The 14,662-nt window shown below is 41.4% G+C and overlaps 1 protein-coding gene across 2 annotated transcripts in view; it reads right to left on the bottom strand.

Moving 5' to 3' along the window:
* The window catches only part of map3k19 (mitogen-activated protein kinase kinase kinase 19), a 28,945-nt gene that overhangs the window by 12,313 nt on the left and 1,970 nt on the right, over window positions 1-14,662 (bottom strand). For both annotated transcript variants that reach the window (XM_066641389.1, XM_066641390.1), the window contains exons 2-3: window positions 3,041-3,093; window positions 844-1,086 (exon numbers count right to left, since the gene is read on the bottom strand). In XM_066641389.1, the coding sequence (XP_066497486.1) occupies window positions 844-1,011 (168 nt within the window). In that variant the 5' untranslated portion in view covers window positions 1,012-1,086; window positions 3,041-3,093. The remainder of the gene's footprint in view (window positions 1-843; window positions 1,087-3,040; window positions 3,094-14,662) is intronic.

Genomic DNA, 14,662 nt, shown 5'->3' with positions numbered 1-14,662 from the left:
ACCATAATATTAAATGTTAGACGTGTGGAGAATGAGCCACCATCCAAACCAATCTTGCTATGTGGGGGGTCCTTACCACTTAAATATTCAGAAGGGGCTAACAAATTATGAAGAGCTGTCTAAACTGTCTAGAAGATGGTCTATGAGCACTTTGTTTTTTTGTTTGTTTGTTTTTTTGATAAGTGGAAGCTGATAAAAGTAGATGATGAATGTAGAACATAGGAGGTCACTTTAATGTTATTCAAACTGAAGTTGTAGAGACTGTTGTAGCCCAGAATGCTGGAGGAAACTTAAGCTAGCCTTCGCCCTCGTAACTTGCTAACACTGTGATTGGAGGAGACTTGGTTGGCAGGTCAAATTGGATAAGACTAGATTGCGTAGACATAGCAATCTAGCAATCCTTGCCCAAAAATATGGAAAAAAATTATTGTAAAATGGAACAGAAGAGAGTAAAAATAAACAAGAGCTTTCTAGGTTGCTGAGGAAAACAGCCAATTGGCAAGTTAATCATGCTGTGAAGTGACCTGTTCAAACCTTTTGAAGGTTTCCATGTCCTCTTTTGGAGACTACTGATTAACTCACAGCACTACTCTGTAAACCAATTTCATGTTTGCAAACATGTGCTCATTCCTACAGAGTGGCAGCATGGAAATAGCAGTAGACGTTGTTTAGCCACTTGCCATTTAACTCTGTTTATTATTTAATCTAAAACCATTTTTCATTATCTGATTTTACCCAGCATTACCACGCTGAACTCTCATGTAATCACTACAATAAAGCTGTCATAATTTACCTATATTTAAGACATTTTACTGCCACCAAACCCCCCCAGTGTCCCCTTACCATGGTGAGGCCCATCTGGCAGGCGCTGATAAGAGGAGTGGAGCCATCAGAACTGTGAGGGAGGTCTAGCTCGTCCCTCGAGAAAAGACCCTGCTCCAGCCCCAGAGTCACTGCCCCCAGCTTCCCTTCAAACAGCAGCTCCACTACCCCCTTACTGCACCCCTCCATCGGCTGCAGAGTTCCAGGGGAGATATCAAGGTCAGTGCAGGTTAGGAGTGAAACAATTGTGCATCTGTGCAGCCTCTGTCAGGATTTAAAATTAATAGCAATAATAAATAAAATTTAGTAGCAGTGTCTGGACACTTATAGACACACAGAACCACCACAGAGCAGTGACACTGACATGTATGGAGTAAGATTACTGTCAAACGTAAACGTGTGCATGACAATCTACATTCATGCATCATATTTAATTTGTACACAAGTCTGTTTTGTTTGCATACACCTTTAAAAATATATAATTATAAACACGTACGAATAAGACTTTATGGGTACGATTTCTAAATTATGAACACAAACTGAAAAGTGAATCACTGGACTCGGGCAAAATGCATAGAGCAGACGGCCAATCATCGTCAATATGTTAAGAAATTTTGGCAAAACGTAAGTGCCTTTATTATTTATAAGATTCATGATAAATGTTGTTAATTTTGGGAACATGTATTATTTGGTCTTTTGGTGAATGAGATAAATATGTACAAGCATACATAATAAACCTTATACTTTTAATGGCCAAGTTTTATATACATGAATGTAAATTCTCAGGTGAAAGATCCAATTTTGCTCCCTTTGGAAAAGAAATAAAACATTATTTTAAATTGATACAACCCTCTTTAAATCCATCCATCCATTATCTGTAACCGCTTATCCAATTTAGGGTTGCGGGGGGTCCTACCTGGAACCATCGGGCGCAAGGCGGGAATACACCCTGGAGGGGACGCCAGTCCTTCACAGGGCAACACAGACACACACACATTCACTCACATACTCACACCTACGGACACTTTCGAGTCACCAATCCACCTGCAATGTGTGTTTTTTGGACTGTGGGAGGAAACCGGAGCACCCGGAGGAAACCCACGCGGACACGGAGAGAACTCCTCACAGACAGTCACCGGGAGCGGGAATCGAACCCACCGTGCCGCCCTGGATCGAACCAGAGACCTTTAGATCTTCAGTCTAACGCTCTCCTAACTGAGCTATTTCGGCTCACCCTCTTTAAAGCAAAAAGCTATTAAAACGATTAAAGTATGTAGTTATTTTAAGATATTTTTGTAGCAATGCATTCTCCCAAGCAATATTATCTTTGCATTATGTACAACATTTACTTGTATTTTCTATATACTTTTGCTAATGTTTACTGTCTATTTTCCTGTCAATAAAAATGTATTACATTAAAAATATTTATGTACAAATGTAGATGAGCATTGCATACATTTATTTTTGACAGAAATCGTACTCCATAGACGTGGTGATGTTAGTGTGTGTTGTGCTGGTGCAAGTGGATCAGACACAGCAGGGCTTCTAGAGTTTTTAAAGCCCTCAGTGTCACTGCCAGACTGTGAATAGGCCACCAGTATAAAAATATACAGCCAGCGTCATTCTGTGTCCACTGATGAAAGAGGATGATCAACGCAAACTGCACAACAGATGAACTACTGTCTCTGACTTTACATCTACAAGGTGGACTAGTGAGGTAGGTGTGTCTAACAGAGTGGAGAGTGAGTGGACACACAGTTTAAAAACTCGAGCAGCACTGCTGAGCCTGATCCACTCATACCAGTTCAAAACACACTAACACTGCCATTCAACCCAACACCCACTCAATGGACACCCACTCAATTGAGCTTAGATACAAAGTAGGTAAGTGTTCCTAATCCAGTGATCTTCCAGGTTGGACAATTAAGAAAATGAATATAAAGCAGTATCTGCATATACAAAATTCATAAGATTGATCTTAACATGTTAAAAAGCATTCCAAACATTGATGGATAAGCAATTTTGTGGATTACTAAGTGACTCTGGCAAATATTCACTCTCCTGACAGAACAGAAACACAGCGCATTGTCAACATGCAGTAAAATACAGAGTATTTAAAGGTCCATGGTCATAGTCTGGCTTAATCTGTAGCAACATTTATACTTAAGAGCCTTGTTCTAAATAAAAAATGAATACTGTATTGTTAGTTGTCACTTACTTCAGTCTCATGTAAGTGCCTGCGTCTTCAGGATGTAACAATGATGGACTTCACTGAAAAACAACAAACATAACAAGCCCATGGAGTGCATTTATGATGATAGCCTCCATGACCTTACACCGATTTTTAAATGTTATTATGCTTCATTGCTCCCCTGTGTCTGCCTCGCCCTGTGTTAGAGCAGCTTTGAGTTTACAGCTTGTTGCTTAGGAGACCAGCAGTGAGCTGAACACCGATCTTTGTCTCAGTCCACTAAGCACCAATGTGAGCAGTGGAGAAGAGGGGTATTTATTTCCCCCAGTTTGAATAGCACTTAAAATATTGAATGGTTAGATGGTTTAACACTTTAATAGAGCTTTCAGGTGTCCAGTTGCTTAAGTTCAGTTGTACCATCCATCATTTTCTAGTTTGTGTCACTAAAAATAACTAATTAATATGAGCTATCTAGAACTAACTAGAAAATATGACACGGGGGGCTTCCGAATGTTGCAGTAGATTGGATGGTTAAATATTTGGTGGTGGCTCAGCCATCAGAGGTTACGATTGGTAGAGTAACAGATCTGGAGAGTATATGCTCTCCTCCAAGCATGTTGATGTCTACTGTCTAGTGTTCCATGTCCAATTCTGTCTTTAAACAATATATTATAAAATATAAGCGGCACAGTGGCGCAGGAGGTAGTGTTGAAGTCACACAGCTCCAGGGACCTGGAGGTTGTGGGTTTGAGTTCTGCTCTGGGTGACTGTCCTCCGGGTGCTCCAATTTTTCTCCCACGGTCCAAAAATACACGTTGGTAGTTGGATTGGTGACTCAGAAGTGTCTGTAGGTTTGAGTGAGTGAAGGTATGTGTGTGTGTTGCCTTGTGAGGGACTGGCCCCCCCTCCAGGCTGTATTCCCACCTTGCGCCCAGTAATTCCAGGTAGGCTCTGGACCCACCGCGACCCTGAACTGGATAAGTGGTTACAGATAATGAATGAATGAATTATAAAATATAAAGACTATTTTGTTTTACTTTTATCTTTTGGCAAATGTCTAATCTTTATATTATAATACTTTGGTTTCTTGTTGTAGTGAGTTAACACCCGATGTTTACAGCAATTTATATGGCAGACCAGGTAAAACCAACTTCGATATGTCACAAGCTGAATGACACCTTCCTAAAGTCTTAGCAGGTCCCTGTGTGTAGAGGCAAGTGTGGAAGCATGTTTCTTTAGATATAGCCAGATATATATTACGTAATGACATAATCCCCTTACTAGGATCTGAAACATAAACCAGATGGCTAGGCAGAATATACTCTCTTCTAAAACCTGGAGATCTTAATAGTATAATATTGAATTTCCAGGCTATATGGGGTATGTACATGTTTGCGTGTCATACTCCTTCTCTTTGCATCTATATTTTATCCTCTCTCCTCCAAAGCTGATTCTAGCCTTGTGCGCTGCTCAATACACTATTACAAGCGTATACATTTACAGATGTGTCTTCTGCAGTAAATGTTACAGAAATTGTAAGGCTTTAAAACACTGGTTAAAATACCTACAAATTCATATCAATTCAATAATTTTGGTGAAGATCATTCTGTCAACATTTTTATCACAAACTACAGGAAAACATCACCTGCCTGTGACAGTGATGCTTCCCTTCCGAATGCACTGAACAACTTCTACTCTCGGTTCGAGACACAGAACGACATGGCAGCAAGGAAAGACCACCCCCCCTCCCAACGATCAGGTGCTGTGCCTTACAGCGGCTGAAATGAGAAAAACTCTAGGCACATAAAGACCCTGCTGCCTCCTTCGTTAAATCCCCTGCAGTTTGCGTACTGTCCCAACCACTCGACGGACGACACCATATCCACCACCCTTCACCTTGCGCTCACCCACCTGGACAATAAAGACACTTATGTTATGATGTTTATAGATTTTAGTTTGGCATTCAACACAATCATCCCTGAGCACCTGATCGTGAAAGCTGAACCTACTGGGCCTGAGCACTTCTCTCTGCAACTGGACTTTAGTCAGTCGGAATCGGATGCAACAGCTCCAGCACCTCCATGCTGAGCACTGGGGCCCCCAGGGCTGTGTGCTCTGTCCATTGGTGTTTACCTTACTGACTCACAACCATGCAGCAAAGCACAGCTTGAGTCACATCGTCAAGTTTGCTGATGACATGGCTGTGGTGGGTCACATTAGCAAGAACGACAAATCACCATACAGAGAGGAAGTTCAATGGTTAAAGGACTGGTGTAGAACCAACAACCTGTCTCAGATGGTAGACAAGAGATGGTTGTTGACTTGAGAAGGACAAGGTGTGATCACTATCCACTACACATCAACAGCTCCACTGTGCAGATCGTCAGGAGCGCCAAGCTCCTTGTAGTTCACCAGGCAAAGGATCTCACCTGGTCCCTCAAGACCAACACCATAGCGAAGAAAGCTCAGCAGCACCTCTGCTTTCTGCCGTGGCTGAGGAACACACATCTTCCACCTCCCATTCTCACTATATTCTACAGAGGAGCCTTGATTGAGAGAATCTTGAGCAGCTGCGTGGTTTGGAAATTGTACCATGTCGAATTGTAAGTCCCTGCAGCGGGTAGTGAGGACAGCTGAGAAGATGATCTGTGTCTCCCTCCCCACCATCACAGATATTTAAACTATGACCGCACATACCCTTCACACACACTATTCACCCTCCTACCATATGGAAAAAGGTACCCTCCGGGCCCTCACAGCCAGACTGTGCAACAATTTCTTTCCACAGACTTTTCGACTCCTGAAGAGTCAGAGCCTGGCATGAACAAATGCATACATCAGTGACTGGACTGTCTGAACACACACACACACACATTCACCCCTACGGACACTTTTGAGTCGCCAGTCCACCTACCAACGTGTGTTTTTGGACTGTGGGAGGAAAACGGAGCACCTGGAGGAAACCCACATGGACACGGGGAGCAGTGTGGGGAATGAAAGCTGCCAATCCTTAAATGTTGCTCTCCTGTTCCTTTTATTAAAACTGATCTCTAAGCTCACACAATACATTTCATAATGGTCATTCATAGTTCAAAAACACCTTGTATAAATGCTTTAAAAATAATGATGACTGTGTATTAAGACCAGGGTTTTTTATACATACATTCTCAAACATTTTTATAATTACTAGATAAATGAAATTAAATATAAACATTAATAATGAAAACATATAATGCTTATGTTGGCTACATGTGGTTCACATTAATTATTTTTATTTAAAAGTTTAAATAAAAAACATTATATTATTGTATTTATAATTTGCAAACATATATATGCAGTCCTTTGCAGGGCGACACCCACTCACCTACGGACACTACATTTGAGTGGCCAATACACCATGTGTGTTTTTGGACTGTTGGAGGAAACTGGAGCACCTGGAGGAAACCCATACAGACACAGGGAGAACATACCAGGCTTCTCTCACAGTCACCCAGAGCCAGACTCAAAACCCAGAATCCTTGAGCTGTGTGACTGCGGCACTACCAGTAGCACCATTGTTTAAACAATGTTTATAAATGGTTAAGTAAGTTGTTAATGTTTTCTAAGTCATTAATAACTAGTTATAACACATAGATAGGAAGGGCAAGTGATTTTTTCCCCCTAAATAGTGAACCCACTTCCATCTGCACTGTTAAACCTCATATCTTGCAGAATACTGACTTTACTTTGCTGAAGCTCACAAGCTTAATTCTGACTGATGGAGAAGACACAAATTTGTTAATACTTTTAATCATTTAACCATCAACAGAATGTTTTTTATACATTAATGATAATGTGGCGTAACTGAAAGGAAATGCATAGATTTGTGGGTCAACTTTAAGGTGGAACAGATCAAAAACTGTAATCTTAGACTAAGCTTCATCAAAGTTATACAATAAATAAGACACAACATCAGAGTAAAGATTGGAATGAATCAAATTAAGCAACAGAGTAATTTTTCTTTTATAAAATAACAATAAAAGTATGCATTATACCAGATAACTTAAGCATTGTAACAGTGTATAGTCATCCTCCCATTCCTTTTGCCTGTGGGATAAAGCACATTTTAGCTGACTTGTGTCCAATCTTTAATTTTGTTAAATCAATGCTTCCCAAACATTTTCTGCTCTACTCCACTTTTGTAGATAAGAATATTTTCAACCTCTCCCCCATACCAACACATAGGTCACACGTCTTTTGTTTACAATGACTGGAATTTATCTGAGATCATAATTTCACTCAAAACTGCAACATTATAAGGAACAAGTAAATTAATAAACAAATAAAATCAATTGAAAAATCACATTTACAGTGGAAATATTACGGGTGACATGCATTATGTACGTATTCATTTGCCCCTTGCAATAGCTCAGCCCCCATTTTGGTTAGCTCTGCGTTAAAAGACAGGGAGGTAAAATCATTTGGGGACACTGAACGCTCTATATATCTGTCTATTCGCCTATTCAGTGTGAGAGAAGAAGTAGAGATACATCAAAGAAGGGCAATTAAAACAACAAGAAGTTCAGACGGAGAAAGTAGCAGAACAGGCCTCCATGATGGAGGAGGTGCACAATCCACAAATTCGGAGTAAGTAAACCAATAAAAGTAACATTTATTTACAGTAGATATTGATTATTCAATAGTTAGTGATAAATTTACCATGGCTGCTAAATAAAATTTTATTAAAGATCTAATCATCGATGTTAGAAACTGAATATTTATTAACAGCAAAATTAATAATAATTTTAAAAGCCTGAGCTAATAATAATTGAATTAGAAAAGCAAAGTTCATAAACTTGAAGTTGTCTTTTCAAAGCCAGCTCACAGTATTTGAAATAGTTGTTAAGGCATTGCTAATGTATCCTAGCTGTTAGATTCAAGTTCAAGTTCAAGAAGTTTATTGTCATTTCAGCAGTATACAGTGTTTACAGTACACAGTGAAACGAAATAGCGTTCCTCCAGGACCAAGGTGCTACATAAGACAATACACAACATTAAAGTGCGACTAGTGTAAAGCTAGTGCAACATGAAACAGTGCACACACATTAAAATGCAAAGGACATAGAACACAAAACAATACACAACATTAAAGTGCAACTAGTACAAATCTAGTGCAACATAAAACAGTGCATACACATTAAAGTGCAAAAGATATGGCTAAGAAAAATACAAAACAATGTCCCTACAGTACAATACAATTCAATGTAATACAAGACAAGGCAAAAACCATAAGTACGGAGGGGGTGAGGGAGAGAGACACTGCAATTTAAAGTGTATTTGTGCTGTAAACGGTAACTGGATGTAAACATGATGTAAACCGGATATGTGTAAACAGTACACTCATTTACAGTCCAACAGACCAGTGTTTGTGTGAAGTGTGTGTGTGTGTGTGCTTCTTTCAGTCCAGTCTCAGTCTCTAGGTGTTTAGGAGAATGCTTCGATACCTATTTCCAGACGGCAGTAGATTGAAGAGTGTGTGTGATCTCCCACAATGCTGAGTGCTTTGCGGGTGCAGCGAGTGGTGTAGATGTCTGTGATGGAGGGAAGAGACACACCGATAATCTTCTCAGCTGTCCTCACGATCCGCTGGAGGGACTTGCGATCTGCCCCAGTGCAGTTTCCAAACCAGACAGTGATGCAGCTGGTCATGATGCTCTCGATGACTCCTCTGTAGAAAGTGGTGAGAATTGGAGGGGGGAGATAAGCCTTCTTCAGCCTTCGCAGGAAGTAGAGGCGTTGCTGGGCTTTCTTTTTGATGTTACTGGTGTTAGTGGACCAGGTGAGATCATCCACTAGGTGAACACCAAGGAATTTGGTATTCCTGACAATCTCCACAGCAGAGTTGTCGATGTTCAGCGGCGAGTGCTCATCCCTTGTTTTTCTGAAGTCTACAACCATCTCTTTGGTTTTGTCCACGTTCAGAGACAGGTTGTTGACTTCACACCAGTCAGTTAGCCGCTGCACCTCCTCTCTGTATGCTGACTCGTCGTTCCTACTGATGAGACCCACCACAGTCGTGTCATCAGCGAACTTGGTGATATGATTTGAGCTGTGCATCGCTGCACAGTCATGGGTCAGCAATGTGAACAGCAGTGGACTGAGCACGCAGACCTTGTGGGCTCCAGTGTTCAGTGTGATGGTGCTGGAGGTGTTCCTACCGATCCGGACTGACTGAGGTCTCCCAGTCAGGAAGTCCAGGATCCAGTTGCAGAGAGAAGTGTTGAGGTCCAGTATATTCAGCTTCCCGATCAGATGCTGAGGAATGATGGTGTTGAATGCTGAGCTGAATCAGTGAAGACATCAGCAAGCTGGTCTGCACATTCTCTGAGCACTCTGCCAGGAATGTTGTCTGGTCCAGCAGCTTTCCGCGGGTCGACTCTGCATAGAGTTTTCCTCACGTCGGCTACAGTAAAAGACAGCACTTGGTCGCTGGGAGAAGGGGTGGACTTTCTCGCCGTTACATTGTTCTGTGCCTCAAACCGTGTGTAGAAATGGTTCAGCACGTCTGGTAGGGAAGCATTTCCGTCACAAGCAGGTGGTGTAGTCTTGTAGCTGGTGATGCTCTGAATGCCCTGCCACATGTGCCGAGTGTCTCTACTGCTCTGGAAGTGGCTGTGAATGATCTGGCCGTGTGCACGCTTTGCCTCTCTGATAGCTCTGGAGAGTTTGGCCCTCGCTGTTCTCAGGGCGCCTTATCACCTGATTTGAAAGCAACGTTTCTAGCCTTCAGCAGCGCACGCACCTCTGCATTCATCCACGGCTTCTGGTTGGAGCGGATGGTGATGGTCTTGGAGATGGTCACATCATCGATGCACTTCTCTATGTAGCTGGTCACTGATGATGCGTACTCCTCCAGGTTTATTGTGTTGCTGTAAGTTGCAGCTTCTCTAAACATGTCCCAGTCAGTGCACTCAAAACAGTCCTGAAGAGTAGAGATTGCTTCTGATGGCCAGATTTTCACCTCTTTCAGGACAGGTTTCGATCGCCTGATGATGGGTCTGTATGCAGGAATTAGCATAACAGACATGTGATCTGAGTGTCCGAGGTTCTGCCCTGTACGTGTCTGGAACGTTTGTGTAAACAAGATCCAGCGTGTTCGCTCCTCTCGTAGCAAAGTTCACATACTGGTGGAATTTAGGGAACACATTCTTGAGATTTGCATGATTAAAATCTCCAGCAACAATAAACAGACCATCCGGGTGTGTGTTTTGGAAGTCACTTATGGCTACGTATAATTCCCACTCGAGGTAAATAAAAAGGTCTACATCTCACAGCCACAAACTCCACTAACGGTGAACAATAAGCAGAGACTAGCACAGAGTTCTTACACCATTCAGTGTTAATATAGACACATAAACCTCTCTGTCAGCTCGAAATGCGGCTAGCCCATCTAGCTGAATGGCGGCGTCAGGAATACTGTCGCTGAGCCATGTCTCCGTAAAAACAAAAACACAGCAGTCTCTGTATTCTCACCATGTAGTTCGCTGAAGTTTGATATAGTCCAGTTTATTATCCAGCGAGCAGACATTGGAGAGAAAGAGAGAAGGGATAGCTTGCCGGCTCGGGTTAGCTCTTAGCCTAGCACGGATCCCCCCCTCGCTTGCCGCGCTTCTGTCTCCTCTCACACCTCTTGCATCGTTTCCTTCCCCGGCCACCGGCATCAGGAAACGTCGAGGCTTCAGGGCTAAGCCTCCGAAGCAAGCGGAGGTTCCGCAGCGTCTCCTGGAGGTCATCGCTGATACTGTAAATTTCCTGTTTGCGATATTGAAGCAGTGTCTGGCGGTGATATATACGTACTGCAGGTGTTCCTGCATCCATATAATATAAATAAAATGAAAAAAAAGTTTTTTAAACAAACAAAAGCCCGCTTGGTTCCGGAGCGGCCGCTGCACGCGTGTTGATGCACGCGCCGCCAGCTCTGATAAGGTGTCGTTAAGTTGATGTTATGGTATTGACGGTGGTTGTTAAGGTGTTCCAGTGAAGGTTGATATTTTGTGGTGTTTGTAGAGGAAGGGTGCGAATGCAGACACAAATTGTGTTTGATCTTGCACCCTTCTTCTACGGTGGAGTCGGCCATTTGTGACACATTGAAGGTGGTCACAAAATGGCTGACAGCTTTACTGCACTGAAGAGCCAACCAGAATACAATATTTAGTCACATGATTAAGTTTTCAAATATAAACATACACCCTGCACATCGTAAAAGCCTCTAACTGCAGAGCCAATCAAATTATTGGACTCTACTTTCACCAGCACCAATAGTGTCATTTCACTATTGTCAATTACTAGTGTCAATAACAGCAGATTTTACCTTTAGTTTTATATATCTCTTCTTCAATTGTTTCTGAATTTAATACTGAATAACTAATAACTGTAATGTAATAAATGATCTCAATGCAACATGAGACCTAATCTGATGTGTTCTAAATATGTTTAAATTACTATTTATCAGATCTTATTCTTCACAAGAGCTGAGACTGATAAAATATGAAAGTGTTATTGAATATTAGCTGTGTGTTGTTATTAAACAGATTATAAGATGATGAGGACAGCAGCAGTGATGTCAATGTTGATGGCAAAGGACGCCATCAATGATATTATTGCGCTTCTTTATGGTGAGGAGGAGGAGGATGAATCTGTGGGTAAGTAAAAATAAATAATTTTAATAACAATTACGTAAACTTGAGGACTGTTTATTATTAGGGTTAATCTGTTTTAATTAACATGATTGACATATTTCAGCGAACAACAACAAAAAAGCCCAAATTAAAATAATCAATGAGGTTCTGGAGATCATTCTGGACCAGCTTCGACCTGTCAGAGACCATCCTCTGAGTGAGTAAAGACAATAACACAGAGACCACACACTGCAGATCCCATCCGTCTGAGCCCTGATGTTTGATATTAGGGACATATACAGGTTCCTGAGTACATGGAACAGTACAGGTGTACAGTCCTGATTGTGAACTGATCACTATTTGAAAGCTATGGTATAATAAGTTCACGTAACTTAATGAGGCTATAATGTTTTACAGTGTAGATTATAGTGTGCTGCTAGGCAGTTGCTCAGTTAAAAATAAAGTTGAAAAGATTAGTCGGTTTACCACGACACATCAGATTGGGAGCAGATGATACTCAAGGTTTCAATATGAGTATTGGTCAATCAGGAACTGTGATAATGACTACACTGTAACTCTATTTGTATTTATTCCTATTAAACAGTCCAACTCATGATGGATCTGATGAGCCTGGTTCCTGAGGACCAGAATGTTCTAGACATCCTGGAGAAATGCTTGAATGATCCAAGCAAAGGCACTGGATGGCTGGGTGAGTAGAAGAAACTCTTTGTGTCGTTTGCATTAGGGTAACACTCAGTGTGAATGAGTTCATATTAATGTCAAATCAGGTTTAGGTTTTATGGCAGTGTCTCGGATGAGGACATGATACAGATGAAAAAGAGGTGTTTGGACAGCCCTCGCAAATTTAATGCAGATAATTTACTAATAAATAAATAAAAAAGTGGGGAAATCCGGTTCAATACAGAGCCACTGACCTCTTCATCCTCTGGTCAGTGTCATATCCATGGGATGTTCTGAAGTTAGTGATCAACTGGGGCTGGTGGATTATATCCATGAGTTGTGAGGTATCATCAGCCTAGATAGTATCTGTTACAATGGCAGCTCAGTAAACTTGGCTGCTGTTGGTCCATTTCAGCAGACTAATTAATTTATTTATTCACGGGATGAATATATCATCACCATTTGATGAAGACCACCCAAAGTGAGGTCATGGATACAACATGGTGCAAATGTAACGCCAAATCCACGAGGGTCAACAAGCACACCAAAATCTGGCCAAAAGTTAACGGACAACCTAATTTTCATCTGAAACTATTTTTTATATATATATATTTTTTTTACACTAGTTGTTGGAAACTTTCTTTGAATGTTTGATGTCATTCTGCAAATAAAACCTCACTCAAGTCAGGTCTGGGTTGGATGTTCAGTTTTGGATCACACGCACCCCTCAAACTCGTCCCATAGGCACTGAATGGAGCACCATCGCTCCACTGAACACAGTCTCACTGTTATACAGCTCAGTGCTGAAGGGCTTAATAACCTTTAGCCAACATTTGGTATTGTGCATGATGACATGTCTGTGGCTACAGTGTGTGTATTTAGAGTAGCTGAATTAATTCATTTGAAAGTGCTGAACATATTCTGATTCTTTCAGAACGGGACTCGGGAACTGGGCTGAAGCTGGAGAAGACGCTTCCAGATTCCCGATTCCTCAGTGAGTGATGGAAACAGTGGGAATACTTGAGGAATTATAAGTGACTGGAGAACTGACTGTGTTTATTGATGTTAAAGCTGAAATTTGGATAAGGATGGAGGAGATGATGGAGCGTGTGAAGGAGATTAAAAAAGAGTCCGTTCAGCAACGGATGGCACTCTACCTTCAGCAGAGAGACGGAGGACAAGTGGAGAAAGCTGAGGGTGAGTGAGATCAATCAACAACTAACTTGTGGGAGACAAAATGGAGAAAAAAAAAAAGTGAAACACTACTACATGCTTCAGTGGTTGCTATGGTGATTTAAATCAGGAGATTGTGGGCTTCAACCCTGAAGAAGAAAATAATCCACACAACAATGTTCACTCTGCAATTATTAATGATCATTTCACCAGTGAACAACAGTGGAGGAGAGTGAAGTACGTAAGAGAAACGAGGAGAAAGAGAGAGAGGGAAGAACAGAATGAGGGAGTAAAGGAAGAAGAGCAGAGAGAGGGAGGAAATAGAGATAAAGAGAAAGGAGGAGGAGGAACAGAAGAAGAACAACCAGGAGGAAACCCAGATGAGGAGAAAGAGGGGGGAAAGAGAGAGCTGGGAAAGACAGAAGACAAGATAGAGAGAGAAAGGGATGAACAGAATAAGAGCAAAGGAAGGCAAGAAAGATGAAGAAGATAGCAAGGAGAGAAGAGATTTATTGAGCGATAAGAGAAAAGGAGCAAGAGGAAGAAAAGGAAAAAGAGAGACCAAGTAAAGAGAAAAGAGGAAAGAGAGAGAACAGACTAACTCCAGCTAAACACCCCCCCACCCCACCACACACAAAATAAGAATCAAAATCAATAAAGAAAATAATAAATAATAATCCTCCAGTTGTTGCCTTTATCTCACACTTGGCACTGGGCTTGGAGACCTAATGCTCATGTGCAGCTGCTCCAGAGCTTCCCATTTCATCTCATGCTCTATTCTGCAAACTGTGTGAACAGACGGTCCACCTTAAATCAGCAGAGTTCACTTGTTATAATGTGTGTCTAAAAACTTTGGGACGTAGTATAGATGAGTGGACAGATAGTCGACAATAAAATTTCTTTCTCATACACCTTATTTGATCCTGAATTTTGGAGTTTGTTCTCGTTGTTGAGTCCCAACCAAAATAACATGTAGAATGTGCCTCTGCACCAAAGGATCATCAAACTAAACCAAGGGCCATTTTCATGTGCAGTGTGGGGGAAGGGGAAAAAACGGCCTAGGATGCCAATTAATGGATGTTGAGGCAGTAAAAGACAGATTGACATGACTGGGTGATTTAAAGAATTTTAAGACAGA

Source organism: Hoplias malabaricus, chromosome 12 (assembly GCF_029633855.1).
Source record: "Hoplias malabaricus isolate fHopMal1 chromosome 12, fHopMal1.hap1, whole genome shotgun sequence".
Lineage (NCBI taxonomy): Eukaryota > Metazoa > Chordata > Actinopteri > Characiformes > Erythrinidae > Hoplias > Hoplias malabaricus.
This window is presented reverse-complemented; position numbering and strand designations above follow the sequence as displayed.